The sequence below is a fragment of the Athene noctua genome, chromosome 2 (genome assembly GCF_965140245.1).
Source record: "Athene noctua chromosome 2, bAthNoc1.hap1.1, whole genome shotgun sequence".
Taxonomy (NCBI): Eukaryota; Metazoa; Chordata; class Aves; order Strigiformes; family Strigidae; genus Athene; species Athene noctua.
Genome location: NC_134038.1, coordinates 79,550,217 through 79,569,761, shown reverse-complemented (window position 1 = coordinate 79,569,761; position 19,545 = coordinate 79,550,217). Strand labels below are relative to the sequence as shown.

Below are 19,545 nucleotides of genomic sequence, written 5' to 3'. Positions count from 1 at the left end.
TACATGTTATTTTAATTCAAGTAAGGTACTAACAAGATCAGCATGTATTCAGTTCAGGTTCCTATTCCACAGGCAGTTCTACTCATGGTTATCTTCACACATGGCTATCGCTGTTGCACCCTCACAAGAGGAAGAATTTTCCAGGCTGGGAGATGCCCGTGGACCCTACAGAAGCAGAACAGTGAAACAAAACAAAGCACAGACAACAACTGCCTCCTTACCATACATGACTAATGGGTGGCAAGGAAGATTCAATCCCACCCTACGTAAACGATGGCAGGATGCAGCATCACGTGGACCCTGGCTGGCACTGGCAGGAGGTTAATGGGAGACCCCAGAGCCACCTGAGCCTTTTCGCACAGCTGCCACTTGCAGGCTGCAGGACAGCCTCTGCTTGAGGCATTGCACTGATTTTCTGTCCCTGGGGTACAAGGAAGACACTTTCACTCAATTCCCAGGGACCTTGAAATTAAGTGCTTGCTTTCCCTGTCACCCATGAAATGGCAAACGGTTTAACTCCTCCCTCAAACCACCAACCGAGTTGCCCTCCAGGAACGACACGGGTTTTATTCCAGGCTAGCGTTTCCACATGAGGAGCTCTGCTGAAGCAGCGTCACTGACATGGTTATGCTGCCTGGTCTCCTGTGCAGGCGAGGACTTGCCTAACACAGTCGTGACAAACTGTTTGCAGCACGGCAAGGAAAAAATCTGTTGCTTCCCAGCCAAAGGTTTCCTCTGGCTGCTGTTGCTTCATACTTCTAGGCCTTTACTATGCAGTACCACTTGTCTCAGCATAACCAAAAAACTTTTTTATTGTGTTTTCATTTTTTACTAGCTCAAAAAGGCTCTGTAAGTCTAAACACTAAGGTTTCATTAATATTTGTGGTATTTCATTTTCCAAAACCAACTAATACTTGTTATTCTATCCTCTTTGTCTAACAAGCTATTGCTATTTCGTGCTTTTTATAGAAAATCTTTCTTTGTAGAAAGAAAAAAAATTTTAATTAACTCCTTTATATACTCTGCATTCTCTCGAAACCTTTCAAACCCATGTGATAATTCCAGATATGTAGAAGTACCCTACAGCCTTCCAAAGACAGTCTTGCCTTTCCTTTCACCCACACCTAAATATACTTCTATGAATATGTGGCTAACCTTCCCATATTTCCCAATCAAGTGATAAACAGGTGTGCCAAGCCTTTTTCCTATGAGCTACTGTCGCGGATGAAAGTATTGACACAGTAAAGATTTAGAAAAATAATCTAGATTTATTAATAACTAACAACTATTTGTCAATACAAAATAACTCAGACAGAAAAGCGACTTATTCAGATTCTAAAATGACAAGATTCACTCTAACTTACTTAACGGTACCTTAATTTATACACATATGTACATGCACATACACAAACCAGACATATACATACAGAAACAAAGGGGTTTGGGTTCAGTAAAATGAACACAAAAGGGACAAGCACACAGGAACAAGGGTAAGGGTACGTACCCACACACACGCACACCCACCAATAAACAGGTGAAATAGAAGCTAGCTCAAAGAAAATTTCCCTCTCGAGTTTAGAGCAAATACTCACAATGCCTTGGCATTCCTCAACAGGCGATAATTGAGACTCGAGCAGGGGGACTTCGCCCTGGCCTTCCGTCTGGAGCAGACGATACCTGAGAGGCGTCCCAACTCAGGGGAGATGCTAGTCACAGGCCGCTGCGATCCAGGAGAGCTCAAAGGGCCTCTCTGGTGGTCGCAGTTTATAGGGTCCAAGATGATTGACTTTTGTCAAATGCTATCTGGTGCCTTCCGGCAGTTGCACAAGAATTTGAATAACATGCAACCCTGTTATTGTTCCATCTGATCACATCCCAGGCACAGGTGTGTCAGGCCATCAGGAGATGATGGGCCATTATAACCTTTTCCAAGCAATCAGAGGGGGGCAGGAGCAGGCTCCTCAAGGTTATCAGTCCTTATCTCCATAGATTGGTGTATGGCTCGGGGGAATGTGGATGGAATCACACCTGGCACCAAGCAGCCCAACAAGGAGGGCAGGGAGGGGTAGGAATTGCACCACCACAGCTACAAATAGCAAGACACCTAGGTTTTGTAAAAAAAAAAAAAAAAAAGCCAAATGCCCCCTGAAAGGCTGCTTTTATGAACAGACTGAATACATTCCGTTACCTTCCACTTTTCCACTTCAGAAAACTGATAACAATGTCTTGCGTGTAAGCCCCTCTCTCCAGTAGTAATAGATTCAGAACCTCCCCAAGAGCCCAGTTCTGAGCTGTGGTGACTGCTTGGCAGCATCTTTCATTGTCAGCAGTCAGCCTGTCTACACACAGGCTCTCCCAAAGATTGGGCCTCACATACTAAGAGGCAAAGATGGAAAAGACCAAAAAAAATACCCCACATATGTGAGAGGGTATTACAGGATCAGACTCGTTATACATCCAAAACTTGTGAATCAACAAAAGCCCAACCATGAGTCATTCCCATTTTGCATCAGCTTGCTTTTGAACTGCTCCCTGTGGAATTTAACAGACATAATAGAAAATTACAGAATTGAAAAACGGGAACTATTTCCACATTGTGGGTTCTTCCCACAGTGGATACAATTTGAATTGCTAATTCACTGCCAGATGTGTCACTACAGACTCTGTGACAACCATCCTCTTCCTATGGTACTTAATTATTTCTTATTGTGACACACTGGGTATGCTACAGGAATATATTTAGCCCAGGTTGGAGGGGTTTCATTTTTGTTTTTAATGAAAGAACCCTTAGAAATGGGTAAATTCAAATCTATGTGGCATAACATTTTAAATAATTCAAAAGGATAACCTTCTGAGAGTAACTTTATTTATGAAAACATTAAAGGTGAACTCCTGTCTCCAATAAAGCCCGTGGGAGTTCTTTGTTGCTTTCACATGCTAGATTTTATTTTCTATTTAAAAAATCTACCAGCAATTTTTAGGAAGTGGTCTTTGTTCAACTGTACCTCAGTCACAAAAGTTAAACCTAATTCCAAAGAGCAATGACAGGTAATATAGGAAGAATATGCAGAAAAATTGTTATCAGGCAATATACTTTTATGACAATTGCTAAAAAACTACCCAGAACAGAATGACTTGTATAAACAAAATGTGAAAATTGGAAAAGGCACCATCATTTTTGATGACAAAACCATTAATTAGGAAAAAACTGGAGCATCATATTAGCTATGGCATCCTACCTAAAAGCTACCTCGTCGTATCTGAAATAAGTAGACAGCATATGCAAATAGCTATTATACCAATTTTAATATCAGCATAGTTAATGATTTCCAAAACCATAACACAGCAGGAAATATCACCGGTCCTTTCAAATTATGCTAGTTTGGGCACTTTCGAATTGAAAAGCCTAAAAAAAAAAAAGGAAAACTGGGAGAACTACTTGGGACTCAGAGAAAACCCAGGCCAAGTTCCGGCTGTATGGACACTGCTGGTCCGCTCCAGGGAGACTTTGTAGGGTGGACATGCTCTCGTGTCACAGATGGTTTCCTTTGGCAACACACACACAGCCTGTGCTCATCTAGTGGGATCTTGTGTAAGTAAAAGGCTGCTGATGCTTTCCAAATCAATGTTTATTTCAAAATGAATGGTGACTTTTAGTTAGTGATCATGTATCACTTTTCTTTAGAGGAAGAAAAACGTTTTCATGAAATGTAATTTAAAATAAACCTGATACACATTAGGGTCATCTGGCACAGTGACCTGTAAAGTCACCCAAGAGTTACTACTCAGCCTCCCTATCACTCTCCTCCCTGAAGTACTACCAAAACATATTAGTGTTACAATAAATCACCTGATTTTTGTTGCATCTCTGTTACACTGTAATCATTGACAAAAATGTGTAACAGGGCCTTGCTTTTTTTTATCTTTCAGTCTCTATCTTCTTGAGTAGTAGAACAGATTTTGAAGGCAATAGTACCTGATGAAAAGTCTGGATAGATCCAAATAGATGTTTTGATTACTTCTGCTCCTTGATCAACATTTGTTAGTATTTATTTTAATAATTTATATTATTCCCAAGTGTACACACACAAGACCACGTGACTAAAATTATTATGACAATGAGTGGTTCCTGTGGCACATGCAAAAGTAAACCTATCTCAAAAGCCTTTTTGAAACTTTCCCTGAAACCCAGCAACAAGCCTGACTGAGTGAAAAACAAGCAAGTCTCACATCTGTGAAAAACATACTACTCAATGAGGGCCTGAGGGTCCCCATTCCTGCCTTTCCACCTGGCAGTGCTGACTGTTGTCCTCCAGGAGCCACAGATCGCATCACCTCTTCCAGCGCTAGCAGGACCAAAGGACGTGAAGGAAACTCTGAGTTAAGCTCTTGATGATGCTGAAAGATGTGGCACTGGGGATCTCCTGTCCCCTGAAGCTGGCACCTAAATCCATCACTCCTGTGGTGCTTCTTAGCAGAGAGCTCTGAGCCCAGTGTCTGAAATGGGAACATTTATTCTTTCTTCCTCAGAGACACTGCCTCAAGACTTAAAGCCTTAATAGAAGAGGAACCAGACAATGACTTACTGGTACTTAGCCTCAAGCTTAAGAATTTGGGAATTTGGGGGCTTTTGGACCTGTTTCCTTTCCCAAAACACTTTGAAGCCCAGTAGCTTCTACAGGCTACTGAAAATCAAGAGCACCCAGTTTTTCAGAGCAATCAGGTGTTTCTTGGCAGTGCCATCTGTTTCAACTTCCATTTTCTTCCTGACAAACAGTATTGACATGCACTTTGTTTCAGATCAGGCATGAGGCCTGAAAAGTGATTTTTACACAGACTAGTATCCTAATTCAAGGAGCACTCCTTACCCAAAGATTTGAAACACCCCTAAGGCTAAGCATTTGTGCTACCTTAGGCTCATGGAGAAGTGCTACTGGAAACTATTTTTTTTTCTGTAGGTTATAAATCTTAGCTCTTGAGGAGGGGAAGGTAGAAGAACACTGCCCAGAAATTAATCACTTCCATTACATATATGTGGGTATTTCAGGTATCAGTAGAGCTGCTGGGATCAAAACAGTGCAGGGGTTCTCCATATAGTCACACATTCTTTATATATGTCACTAAACACTGAAACTGATTGAACAGCACGAAACTGAATGCCTGAATATCACCACAAAACAGTGAGGAGCTACAACTTGCTTTAGTTTCTTATAGGATATATTATCATATTTAGTTTCTTATATGATATCATATCCTCTTTTTAAAAAATTACAACATCTGTTGTCCTGGTTCAGCTAGGATAGGGTTAAGTTTCCCCAGCAGAGAGGGGGAAGGGATCTCCAGCTGGGTTATTCATACCATGCTGGCGTCAGGTCCGGGCATGGGAGCACGGGAACTTTTTCCTTTGTGGCTTTGGTCGCTGGGAGAATTGCGAGTGAGCTGTCTGTATCCATTTGGTATTTCTCTGTATATCTTTTGTCTTCTTTACTGTTATTGCTGTTTATTGTTGTTATCATTGCTACTGTTGTTGTTCAGATTGTTTATCACACTGTTGTATTAAATTTCTTCTTATTTTAACCCGGGGTTAGTGCCTCACTTCCAGCCTGACCGGCTGAGGGTGGGGGATGGACAACGGCAACATGGTCTCCGGTCCCGGCAGGGCTTAAACCAACACATCTGTTAATGACTACAGATACAGCATGGAAAACCTAGAGCAGTGAGAAGAGCAACTGAAGACTTTTGGGATTGTGAACTGCTGTGTAGTGTCATACTAATGGAAGATGCTCTCTACTTCTTAACATCTGATTCTGAACTTGCAACAGCCATGCTGCCCACATCCCAGCTGTGGGGTATCTAAAATCACCCCTTTTAAACTTATTCATACTCAGAATGGTTTTTAAGCTCCAAGTTTTGTGCTTGGTTTCTGCTTGGGGGTGAATGCAACACAAGCGCCTATCCCTTCAAAGAACTTCCTTCCTTCCTCCTCTCTGGGAAGAAGACAGGTTTCAGGCCACACAAACTCTGCCACAGATGTGATTATACTCTGGAAAGAAGCCGCACACTCGGCTCTGCCTCTGAGGACACTCAGTCGAAAGCCAGGCCAGCTGGAGCACCCCTCAATAACCACTGAGCCACATGGGAGCGAGCTGCAAACAGCCACCTTTCCGAGGTCACCCTGAAGCCACCAAGCAACGTCAACCAACAGTTACTTCATCAGTCCCTTACAGTAAGGAGAATTCCCACATCTTTTTGGAGAGGTCCAGTTTTAAGGCACCTTCAAGACTACCAATGCTCTGTGCGAGATGCCACTTGTAAGGAGCTGAAAAGCCAGAACTGCAATGATTACATTTAGAGCAGCAGTAGGGAGGCAAAGCAGAATCAGGAAGAAATTATTAAAAATTGCTTATTTACTGCTATATGGAGATATATGATTGCTGGGATAGAGACACACACAAAAAAATAGCCTTCTTTTCCTTGTGCCAGGATGTTTCTAGAATTTTCTTATCTTGTATCAGGCTGTAGTTAAAACACAAGTCTTCTGCATGGGAGATGTCAGTCCCACCATAAGCAATAAGGAGAGCAATGTGACTTTCTTCTTCCATCTCCTTTATTGCAGGATTTAAATCTGACTTTTCTAAAGACAATTGCTCTTTTCTGAATTTTATACTTTTCTGAAGCTCCTATCTCTCTCTTAAGTTCTTTTTGAGCTACTCTTTTTTGTGGGTTCAGCATCAAAAACTGCAAAACTTTTGTCTGAAGTTGCCTAGAATACATTACTTCTGAATAACCTTTTTAATATACCAAGCTACAAGAACCCCAAATTTATGTAAATCTTGAATTTCTGCCTCAATAGAATTTCAAGGAAAGGATTTTAGGAACCTTTAAGAGAGAAAATTAGTACCAATGTTCCTTCTTGAGTAATTACTCCACAAGAATATAAATCTGCATTTCCTAATGGGATGAAGGAATTAGCAGTGTCACATTGTGCACTGTGAAACAAACCTCAGAGATTCTCCTGGAAGAATGCAGTAAGGCATCTTGAGGTCACATTTCTTACCTGTGTGACAGACACGTTCTGTTAAAGACACCGTTATACATCTGTTCATAATTATTGACAGAGGTCCCAGACAACCAGTCTTGTTAGACTCTCATTAGATTTGAAATGCAGCTATATTTTATCATACTTGGAGTCAACCTGTGCTCAGCTGGGTAACCAGGATCATTGCTGCATCTCTGAGGAGCTCCATAGGTCCAAGTACTTGACTTAAGATACTAATATGAAACAGTGCTTAAACTAGAACAGAAGATTGCTATGACCTTCACTTCTGGGCTACTGTCAGGCTAAAAACATTCCTCCTGTTCTGTACATTTTGCATTAAACGATTTGTCAAAATTCTTCAAGGAAACTGCTCTTCATCTGGTTTCTCTAAAAGCTGCATCACTTGAAACTAGATTAAACTTGTACAACTTTCTCATGTTGATGAGGTCTTCAAATCTGTATCTCTATCAATTTCCATAAGAGTTACATCTGCTAGTTCATGCTGCTTTTTATACTAAGCACAAATTATATCTTACCATCTGTCTATTATTATATCTTTCTACCTGTCAATCCTCCTGCATGGAGGATATAGCAGGTCTGGTCACGGATTTCCAGTGATCTGCTGAAGATCTGCATTGCTATTCTTCGTGCCTCAGCACCTTCATGGTCCTTATTAATTCTTCTCTTTACTCCACAGAAATCATATTCCATGCATACACTTCTTCTTCAGTTCAGTTATTTTAAAGGGTATGTTTCAGTGACAGATTTGCAAAGGCATTACTCACCTAACACTTCAGATGAAGGCAGACAAGGGCAGGCAGACAGCTAACCTGCCCACGCTCTTCTGACGACGCCTCCGAGTGCCTATCTGTATCAATCTGGTCCACATTCTGGTTAGCTCACCGAATTCCCTCTTAGCCAACTGACTTCATATTTTCCATGCTCTACCTACTCCTTTCTGATGGATTCCCTTGAGTTGTAATTACATTATTTGAAGGGTTCCCAATTTGTTTTGAGCAGCTTCTGTGTTTTGATATCTACTATTCCTTGCCTTGCTTTGCTCACTCACTTCCTTTTTAAACACATACATATTTCCAGGGACTTTTTTTAGTGCATTTGGGTATTTCTGCACTTTTGGGAAGGATTTAAATTAGATTACTTTTGCCGTTACAGTCTTTTTAAAACTATTTCTACCCTAAAAAATTCCTTTTTGTGGTTTAGTGTCATGATGTTACAATACAAACTCTCCCATGAGAATACCTTGTATGAGAGAATATGAGGGAACTGAAACTGCCTATGAAAATACAAAAAAAGTTCCCAGCACTGTAGCAGATGACATTCTTGAAATCCTTTTTCTGACATGGGAAGACTTACCTTATGTGCCATGACAACTGAGAAGCAGTGTGACAGGGAGATCTTTATCCTTTACCACAAAATGCTGCACTTCTCGTTTTTTTATTTTTACAAGTTAGCATTGTGAAGATAACAAAAATAATAAAAACAGGTTAATGGAGTGTTACACAAGCTCTGGCACTTTTTGTGACACACGACTTTCTAGAAAAGCATTATCCAGCACAATGTTCCCTCACCCGGGAAGTGGGAACTGAACCACTGGCTCCCTGTCCTTCTCAGCCAGTCACAATTTTAGGAGCACAGCCCTTTAGCAAAGACAAATTCAGGTGTCAACACCACGGAGGATCCACTGCGCATCCCTCTGTGAAAAACTCTGAAGGGTAATGCTCCCTAAGGTAGCTGAGTTGCCTGAAGGAGTGTCGCTGTGGTAGTACAAAACCCGTGGGCTGCTTTGCCTTGCAGAGGAGCAGTCTGCAGCACAGGGCAGGGAGGCTGGTATGACATGTCTGATGCCTCCAACACCATCCCGGATCCAATAAGGAGACTGGGTGAGTGATGCCATTCTGAAACGTCCTTTTACACCAGCACCACGCAAGCAAACCTACGTTGCATTCAGAGAAACATCTCCACCCAATTCAGGTGGTCGCTCACTGATGCTCTCCAATGCAGCGTGTCCGCTTCAGGAGGTACGCATGGTGCCCAAATGAGGAGTCTCATGTGCCTAGTCTCTGCAAATGCTCCCAAAAGTCAGCAGAGGGAGGCTTTCTGGCAGAGGGGAAGGAGACAGCAGTTAAAACATGAGCATAATATAGACACCTGAATCATTCTCCAGAGAAACCTCTACTCCTCTCTGCTGGGGAGAGGAGGAGAGCAGGGAAACCATCCTCCTAATTCATGTACTACACCATGACGTGAACTGCCCTCCCTGGGAACTTCTCTTCAGCTCCTACTTCTCTGGGCTTACTTCCACAGTTGGCACAACCCTATGTTCTCATAAGCTTTCAAGTACGTTTCTAGCCAGGACATCACTACCTTATTTTTGTTTATTCTGTAACAGCAACTTCCAGGCTTTTGATGCATCAATGACGTTCCCCAGGACTAAGCATCATGAGAAGGGAAATCAAGAGAAAGAGCCTTCAACCCCCCTGTTTTCTTCCTTCAGCAGAAAAAGGATCAAATAAGCAAATCCAAGCCCACCTGGTGACATTGCTGCAGAACTATTGTGCCTCAAAGGAAAACTTACTGCAGAGCCATACTGATCAACAACATCCTGCATAAAGCATTAACGGGAAAAGTTAACTCTGCTCATCTATGGATTTAGGAATATTTTCTGAAAGGAGAAGAAAGAGCTCACAAGCTGAGCTACCTAGATTATTTTGTCTTCACACCTTTTAAGGGGGGAAAACAAAGATCATAAATGCATGATCCCTGCTATGTAATGATATAATTCCAACAATAAACTGTTTAACTGCAAATTGGTTCCTAGTTGTCTATGAACTGGACGAAAGACTCATTGAACAATGACATAAAAAATGAAAAGCCGAAAAAGACTACAACAGAATATTCTTGCACATATATCAACTCTAAAATACAGAGTTGCAGAATACCTACTAATACAGATTCTACCATGTGGACGGTTAACCTTTCTGATGATGAGCTGCAGTGATTATTTTCAATCTGGCAAGGGAATGTTCTTTGCCTTCTTTTCGCTCTCTCCCCCATCCCTTACTGCCTTCTCTATTGTCATGGCAAAATTCTAAATTTGCTTGCATTCTGCAGTTAGGTAACAACAGATTTTGAAACTCTGTCTTTCTGAGTATATATAAACCTGGTCACCGGGCAAAATATAATATTAAGTGATGTTAAACTTATGAGATGCAAATAATCCGAAATCCTGGAAATGTGGCTAGTAAGGAGGCAAAAACAGTCCTCACATCACATGATGAAAAGCAGCATCATTATGCAGATGACACTCTGGTCTCAGTCAGGTCAGGAGATTTCACTGGAGCCACGATTTTATTTTCTCATATATATTTGCAAATCCCTTTTTACTGCCAGCTTGAGGCAGGTAAATACATCAGCATTAATGAATGAAAGGCTGCCCTGCACGATCTACAATTAGTATATTATATGCTGTCATAGTTGTTTTCCAAATATTTCAGTATTAGTTTTGGCAAGGAGAGGAAACGGGTAGGACCAAGCCAGTCTTTTGGGATTCCATATACAGACAGCAGCGCAACAGAAGATGCGGGGATCAACCCTTTGGGGATCTTATGCAGACAATGATATATAAACTGTTGTTGTCTCGACAGTAATGAAAACGAGACAGCAAAGGTACCAGTCTTCAGGCTACATGTGGTGACTAATAAATCGGATGTTGTAGAGTCTGGTTTACTGCAGGAAGGTGAATTTAATGAAAACCTGTGCCTGGCGGGAGGTTGTGCAGCTCATGAACAGAGCATGGGGAAAAGCACACTTCTGCAGAAACCCCACAAAAAAACACTACCTAGCCTTGGAGAACTGACTCAAAAGAGAGAATTGATGTACTTCAATAAAAAGGATGGAGGAAAATAAGTGAGGTTATCTCTGGATCTTAGTGTTTTCAAAAATAATTCCTTCTGAATCTTAAATTTATACATTTACACTTTAGGGATGAGGTAAAAAGTTAAAAATAAAGCAGTGGCAGCACTCCAGTCATTTGCGCCCAAATTAATTTAAAGAATTTAACCATTAGGAAGTTTCTTCTTCATGTTATGTTTTGCGAGTCGAATTTAATTACTTTCAGGATCAAAGTATGGTATTGTCTTACCACCATAACCTGTTACATGTTTTGCCTATTTTGAAAAAAAAAGTTATTTTTAAATGGTGAAAATAAAACTGTACTGTGCATACTTAACAGAGGTTATCAGATCATGGTTGTGAAAAGAGTTAATACACTGAGATGGACAGCCCTCCCTTCACCACTCTTCTTACTCTTCCTTCTCTCTCCTGCTTCACAGAAAAGAAATAAGATTTTAGAATAAACAAAAGTTCACCTTATTTAGCCACAGTGTAAACAAAAAGGAAGAGATGCTTTGCAATAAATGCATGACAGATAGCAGTGTAAACAAACATTATCCTGGTGAAACAAGATGCCAAAAGCTAACAGTACAGATTTCAGCAATTGAAAAAATTTCATTAGCACAAGTGGTGTTACCTAATTTATTCAGTTACTTTTTGGCAGTAAAACTAATTTTTGGTTTTGGGTAATGTGCAATGACTTTATACAACATGCAAATTCAAAAGCTGCAAAAATTCCCCAGAAAGGGAGAGAAAAGATCTGAGTGAAACTTCCCTTTTTTTGGGTAAAATTCTCTGAAAAAGGTGGTTTTCTATTGCAAAATAATGTGAATTTGCCCTGATGTTCCCTGTAGGGGCGTCAGGACTGCAGTCACACCTGACGTTTCAGCTTCCTGACAGAAAGATTGCTCCTATCCCGTTCACATCAGTCTGGAAAAGCCAGACTGTCCTGCTCTGTACCACTGTGATTAGGGCATTTGGTGAGGGTTTATATGCCCTCATGCAGAGAGAGAAACTGGACTCATGTCTTTCACGTCATTAACAAAGCTTCCAGAAGTTGCTGCATTACAGAATTTTTTTTACTTAGTTTTCATCAGAAATGCAGAAAACAGGATTTGATGTCAAAGTTTAATTTCAGGTTAAATGTAGTATTTGCTTAAGTAGAGAAAACCTGGGGTTTTTTACAGTATGAACAAATAAAAGGAACTTTCACTTTGGATCCAAGCTACAATTGTTTCTTTTCCAGGAAGCTGGAGAGATAAAGAAGAATAACTTGGGTTTTGGGAAGTGGGATGGTGAAGGGAGGGCTAGCCAACTGGGTAAATTCCCTGTTCTTGCAACCCCATTCCCATCACCTCTGCAGAAGGAGCTGCTGTGGGATGACGCCTGCGCTGAACTTGTTCGTACCCTCTAACTCAGCTCTGCAGGACCCCAGCCCTGAGACAGGGGATGCCTCCAGCTTCACAGCCAGCTGCACACCCTCTGCTGGGTGGGAAGGCCGCCCTTTCAGAAAGGACAGCCGTGGGGTGCTTGGTCTTTTACGCTGCACATACAGAGGCGCTAAACCTCCCCCACCGTCACACGCTTGAGGCACGCTGAATCAGTGGGCCTCAGCAGAGGTGAGTGTCCACGTGATGCTGGGGCTGGATTTGGGCTCCTGCTCAGGCCCAGACCTTCTATACAGGATAGATGCACCTGCAGGATCTTCAAAATCTTGTCATGTATGTTTGGATCTCACATGTTACTGACTTACAAATGTTAACTACACTGCATGTTGGCTTGGGCAGAAAGGTTGATATAAAATATTTCTACCCTCTGCTGCTCACTCCTACCCCCATGCCGTAGTTTGCTGTCCCCTCAGATGTGTTAATACAACTTCTTGTATTTGTATCTTTTGCAGAAGTTTACTGTCAATCAGATCACTCAAAATCTGTACTGGAAAAAATCCTTTGGGGGGAAGTAAAGCTATTTTTCAGAAAAAGTCCTATATATACATACATCTAAGACACACACAAAGTCCCTCTCCACCTAGCCCCGAACCAAAATTATTGCATTATTTTTCATGCAAAGACCACTTATTTTGGCAGAATGTGCAAGTCAGTTGCCCAGCTAAAATCACGGAGGCTTTCTTTCAAAACATTCCTGTCACACACTAGTTGTACAAAATTTTTTTGAGATTGTTTATTCAAACTGTAAGTAAAAATTCTTAAATATAAATTGTAGTAATACTAGTGAGAGGAGTTGCTGTTGCTAATCTTTGATACTGTTGCTCAAACATCCCAGTTAGATGTTACCCAGAAAATCTTTCCCAAGTGTTCACCTTCTGCTTTAGCAAAGCACACTTCTGTCCCCGCTATCGACTAAGAGGCACAAACAGAATCACAAACCTTTTACTGACATAAAATCTCAAAACAGGCCACCAGCAACAAAACAAATGCCAGGAGAACTCTGAGAAGTCTGATTTTATCACAGGAATACCCTGAGCCTTGCTTGGCATTCTAGGAACTGGGAACAAGCTTACATTGTGGGGGGAGCTAAACAAAAAAAACAAATTGAAAAAAAAAAAAAAAGAGAGAGAAATCACAAACTTTGATCGGTTGTTCCCATTCCCCGGCTGGCTGAAAAGCGCGAAGTGCTGCAGGGGATGGGCTGCCCAGCAGCGAGGAAGGTTCAGCCCTGCTGAACACAACCGTGACTAGCGAGGCCGCTCGCTCTCCCCAGGAAGCTGCGGGAAAGCAAGACCCGGCTCAAAACTGACGGCGGGAAAACCGGAATCTCAACCTCTCTCCCTTCCCATGCACCGCGCCCTTCCTTTGCCGAAGACGGTAAGTCCCGTCTAGCAGGGCGAAGCCTCCCGCCCTCCCCTCGTCCCCCTGCGTGGGGTCCTGTCCCCCGCGGGACCGCGGACTCAGCGCCCCTTCAGATGAAGGAACGCGGCGTCGCCCAGCCCAGGCACGGCAGCCCCCGCCCGCCGCCCCCCCGGCCCTGCTCCGCGGGGAGGGGTGGGGGTGCGGGGGGTGGCGCGACAGCCGCGGTGCTGTGCCCCGCGGGGGGTGCCCGCCGCTCCCGGGGGCGCGGCGCGGGCGGCTCACCCGGCGGTTGCGGTCGGTCTCCCGCACCTCCTCCTCCTCGGGGCCTTGGCGGATGAGCGCCTTCAGCACGACGGCGTTGTTGGTGCAGCAGGCTCGGAAGAGGCTGAGCTCCTCGGCGCTGTCGCGACCCCCCGGCTCCAGGGACCAGCGGTCCTCCTCGTCGTCCTCCGACCCCCCCGGCGGGTAGAAGGAGTCGTCCGAGGCGATGCTGCAGGTGTCGGGCAGCTCGGAGAAGTCCTCGTACTCCTCGGAGTCCTCGTCCTCCTCCCCGTCCTCCTCTTCGTCCGGCCCCTCGGCGGCAGCCCCCGCCGCCCCCTGCTCGGGGCTGCTCTCCGCCTGGGCCCTGGGCATTTCTTTCTCCGCCGCCGGGCAGACCCGCTCCCCGGCCAGCTGCTCCCCGTCCCCCGACAGCAGCACCATGGCGGCCCCAGGGCCGGGGCGCGGGAGCTCCTCCGCGCCCCGAGCGCCGCCCGGACCCGCGGCTCCGCCGGGCCGCCCTCGCCCGCCGGCGGCGGGGCTCTGCCCGGGGGGGGCTCCCGGCAGCCCCCGCCCGTCCGCCGAGCGCTGCCGCCCCGCCGGCAGCTGCGCCGGCGCTTCCCCCCCCTCCGCCGCCCCGCGGGTTTGCGATCCCTCTGCCCCCCCCCGCCTCACGCCAGCGGCCGCCCCCCCCCGCGGGTGGCCCGGCGGCAGCCCGGCGGCCGGCCGCCCCCGGCCCGGGACATGCTGCCGCTTGGGGGTCCCCCGGGGGCCGCTGCGGGCTGGTGCACCCCCGGCGGCTGCGGTGCGCGGGGAGAGGCTGCCGGCAGGCAAGGGCGGCTCTGGGGAGGGGAGGCAGTTACCAAACTCCCGGCCCCTAATCCGCTCAGCATCTCTCTGAGGAGATTGGGGCTCGGGCTTAGCGCGCTGGCGTCGGGGCGCGGGGGGAAGGAAGGGGGTTCGCGGGGGGAGCGGGCAGCTGCCGCCGCGGGTCCTGCCGCGCCGCGCAGCCCAAGCGGGGCGGGCGGAGTTCGCGGAGCCCCTCCAGGCTCCTCGGGGGGGCGGCTGAGCCCCCCCCTGCCCCGCCGTCAAGCGGCGGGCTCGGCGGCTCGGCGGTGGTCGCCCACCCGCGGGTGGGGGAGGCGGGGGGAGGAGTGGGGCCGGCGGGCAGAGGTGAGGCCGAGGCTGCCGCTGGTCCTTCGCCACAAATGGAGCGGCCCCGGCAGCCGCCAATGAAGCCACGGACGCGCAACTTTTCAGGAATATAACTAGCCTGTGTGGGATTCGTCTTTCGAAGTAAATTCTGAAACTAAGGAAAATGGTTATACAGAATTTCTGTGCTTTGAAGGAGAGCTTGAAAAGGAAAAGCAAGTAGTTCATTAAATCATGTAACACAGACCTGAGGGTTTACCAGCTGTAGAGATGTCAGGCACATGCTTTTTAGGGAAGGCATTTGGAGATTAGGTTGAGAGGGAATAATGCACCTGTAAATCGAGTTCCTGCTTTGTCGCCCTTCGTCTAAAATCTTTCTTCCCTGTCAAATGCCATGAATTAGCACCATTGTCTGGCAGGGAAACAGTGGGGGAAGGCCCTTCAGCCAGGATATTTCGTTTCTTCAACGGCACTCTGAAGCAAACCTCACATACACGACCTGCTTCAGCGGGTCAGTGTCCAGGGTGCGAGTCTCTGTCTGCCTCGCGGGAGAGAAACGAGCTGGTGTTTCTGCGTGAGGTGAGGCAGAGTGTGACACACTCTTTGCTTTAAAAGAAGGCCTGAATGAAAAGTAAAATGTAACTGAATAAAGGGGCCGGAGGAGTAGGTGTTTACAGTCTTTCAAGGAAACATTATGTGAACCAGGTGTCACGGGTGATACAAAGCCCAGTGGCTTCTTGCTGATCTCTAGCTGGAGGAGTTAGCCCAGCGCCTAGGAGGAGGATATCTGTAATCAGAATTAGTAATAAATAGCTCCCTGATTGGCTGCTTCTGCAAAGAAGCTAAACTGGGAAGAAAGGAGATTAAACTATTCTCTCACCTCCAGACACCTCTGAGATCATAGCTGACGTAAATTACCAGCCATGCTCATGCTCATGCTGCCTGTCTCCTGTTATTTTTTTGTGTAAAGGCCCTTACTCCAATACTGCTGCATGTATCTGTTCCCAAATTAAATGCTTCCCAGTCGGCTTTACCTGCAGCATGACAGCTTTTTACTCTTATTGCCTACCCATTTCTTAAGTATTTGCATTCACAAAGTTTAAGTTAACTTTTTGTTTCCTATTCAGTTAGTGTAGCAAACGATCTGCTCAACAGAATCTTATTTCACAGAGTAGCACTTGTATTTTGGAAGAACATTGTTTTTCCCCAAGACCCTGCAGCTGGCGGGGAGCATTTGAGTTGGTCTCAGCTCAAAGTGATCATAAAAGCTCAGAAAGGTGGCTGAAAAAGCTCAGAAAGGCTCTAGTAACTTTGAATAGCAAAAAAAAAAAAACCCAAACCCAACCCTGAAAAACCCTAATTCTAGTTAAACAACAGTTATTTCAATACAGGAAAAAAGTTTGATTCTGAAAATTCATCGTTCTTTTTGTCCTGTGTTCAGAGGTTACCTTATCAGCTTATTAATGGAGAAGAAATTAATCTGTTTGCCCACAGCTAAGGTGGCTCTGCAAGGACCCCAGAGATGAAAACTGTTTTCTCTCACCTGAGCCTGACACTTTCATCCTTTCTCTCAACGAACACTGCTATATTGCTTGAGCTTTCAAAGCAAGGTGTCAGGCTAGTACAGGGCAGACAATGTGTTCACCATTGAATTTTTCACTTTTACAACAGCCATCGAGACTGTAGTTCAAATTATTTAATCTCTGTGCAGTTTGACAATAAACTACCACAGAAAGGTGCTGCCAACTGGACATCAGCTGTTACATGGTTCCCTAAGATGATGCTGCAGCCATGTATCTTGTCAGCATAGAGTCTCCCACCAAGGCTAGTCTGCTTGGGCATGGTTATAGATTTAAAACATTATTCCTGATTTCTCGGTTCCTTCAGTGACACAGCTTGTATGTGGCAAACAGGGTTTCTTGTTACTTTTGCTTCTGTGTGCAAATCAAAGCAATGTGAAGAAAGGCCATAGAGCAATTCCATAAATGCTTTCAAATTATCAAAAAAATAGCTATTCTCATGGCATTTGTAAGAGGACAGAGTCAAACCTTTCATCTAGAAAAGGTATCAGTTAACATAATTGAAGTGCTGGTGTTTATAAACTTTGTAATAAAAGCAGAGAAATAAACATTATCATCTTAAAGCAAATAGCCCAGAATTATTAGTCATTATCATCATCAGCATCTCATCAAAATTTATTGCTGGGAATTAACAAGGCAGGAAATTAAAATATCCAGAGCAGATCCCACCTGCCCCTATGCAGACAAAGCTTCCCTTGAAGAAATCAATTTTTGGAATGACTATAGCATTGGGTGCCCCCAATTTGCCTCATTAAGGATTGTAAGCCATTCCATTTATGAACAGTTCTGAGACTGAGATTTAATGAGATTCATGTACAATAGTAAAATTAGTATGAAGATTCAGTGAGCGTTACATGTCCTTCTCACATTTGATAATTTAACCTAAGGAAAACACTACAACACACTGAAAGTTATTGCCAGTATTCTTAAAAATGAAATCTAGTCAGAACAAAAGCATTGGTTTCCTTAATAAAATAAAACATTTTGGTTTGGTTGCTTACATTGTTTAGGTATCTGAAATTTCTGATTAGCGAGAAACCTGTTTATGTTTTATTTTTACCCGTCTGACACTTTTCAAATTCTGAGGGCATTTGTCTCTTCCTCAGTTTATCTGCCTGTAAAAGTCTGCCAGATGAGAATCAGGCTTAGTTAGCATTTGTTGATAAGGCATTTACACTGTTTATGCACCTTCCTGGCGTATTCCCACAAACTGGCAACTTAAGCAGTTTCAATGATTTAAGGGTTTTATAAATTCTCAGTTGCACATCAGATAGATCGTTTTTTCTGCAGCCATTTGGCTCCTCACCCATCGCTTTGTAAGGTTTGTGCCGGGAGCACATGATAGGATGGAGCAGTGTATTGTTACCAGACGGTACCAGCAGTTGTAGCAAGAACAGAAACATAAGAGCTGTCTCATTTCCTTACTTCCTTTCTCTGTTGAATGGCTTGTAAAAGCTCCTCTTTTGAGATGCATAGAAGATGTTTCTGTGGACGCTGGACCTCTCTTTCACAGCACTTCCATCAGAGCCACCAAAGGAAGTATTCAGGGCACAAGAAAACCTCCCTTGAGCAATCTGCCCATCTTCACAGATGGGAGAGGAACTGAAACCTCCAAAAGGCCAATGTGAGGAATGGGTTTGGTGGTGTGACCTAGGCCAGCATCACCCCAGTGCTAACCTGGTCCGTGTCAAGGGTCACAACAGGCCATCTGTGGAGGAAACATGGACACTGAGGGAAACGAGGCGCTAAAAGAAATGGGGTATTGCTTTTTACTGACACCATCTTTTGGATTTTTGGAGATGGACTGATAGCAACTTCAGCATTACTGTCTCCAAGCCTTGCACTGGTCCTCAAAACAGACTGGTTGCAGCTTCAAATTCTGGCTGCTAAAAGTTGGTCTCAATACAATATTTAGGCACAGATGTAAGCAAACTAGTTTCTGGAGTTTCTGAGTTTTTGGCAGGTCTGGCAGACTAATAAACCCAACCCCGTGTTTATTATGCCAAATAATGTACTTTTGACTTGGATGCTTTGCTAGGGCTGTAGCAGGACTGTAAACAGGCTGGTTGCTGTGAGGCATAAAAGTGCAATTAACCTAGTCAAAAGACGTCAGGGGATGTACTGTATTTGTGCTTTGCTGGTGGCGAGGCACATGTGAAGAAGAGGTAAAGATTAAGAAGATTAAGTTGAAGAGATCACTGAGAAAATGTTTCATGTTAATTAGAAAGAGCCGAAGATAGACAGCATTTGTTTTCATATTTAGTTGATTGGGGGTGGGGGGGCAGGGAGAATGTTTGCAAAGGAACAGATTCAGCAGAACTTGCTAAGACCGCCCCACTTATAAAGTCCTTTGGAAGGAGCAGGGTTGGAGTCTCAGTTTTCTTAAGCTCTGGCCAAGATTTAATATGAAATCCTGCTTGATCTAAGAAGTAACATCTGCTAAGGAGCTATGGGTGGCAGTTGCAGTATGTTTCCTAGAAACCAAAGGCTTGAGCTGAATGATGAGAGTGGAGCCAGAGAATAAGAAATATTAGCAATCATCTTGCTAAATGTTAGTGTTTTTTCAGTTGCTGGTATTTTCCAGCTGGTGCTCAGTCAGATTAAATGTTGTTTAAAGTATCTGTAATACCAGACTTTGGTGTCTCTGTGCAGTTAATGCAATGAAGGTACATAAGTGCAAAAAATTGATACTAGTTCATTTAATTTCATTTACTTGCTATGACTGAAAATAATTGGTGTTCTGCTTTTAATGTGAACCTGCATTTTTTTCTACTTGAAATCTATAGCATGGCCC

General features: G+C 44.3%; 1 protein-coding gene across 2 annotated transcripts in view; it reads right to left on the bottom strand.

The window, feature by feature from the left end:
* ANKRD33B (ankyrin repeat domain 33B) overlaps window positions 1–14,602 on the bottom strand; it is a 50,099-nt gene extending 35,497 nt beyond the window's left edge. Inside the window, exon 1 of one of the 2 annotated variants that reach the window (XM_074899515.1) lies at window positions 14,071–14,602. In XM_074899515.1, coding sequence (XP_074755616.1) covers window positions 14,071–14,463 — 393 coding nt within the window. In that variant the 5' untranslated portion in view covers window positions 14,464–14,602. Of the gene's footprint in view, window positions 1–14,043 lie in introns of both variants that reach the window. The other variant, XM_074899513.1, reaches the window with a different exon arrangement.
* Between the last annotated feature and the right edge of the window lie 4,943 nt (window positions 14,603–19,545).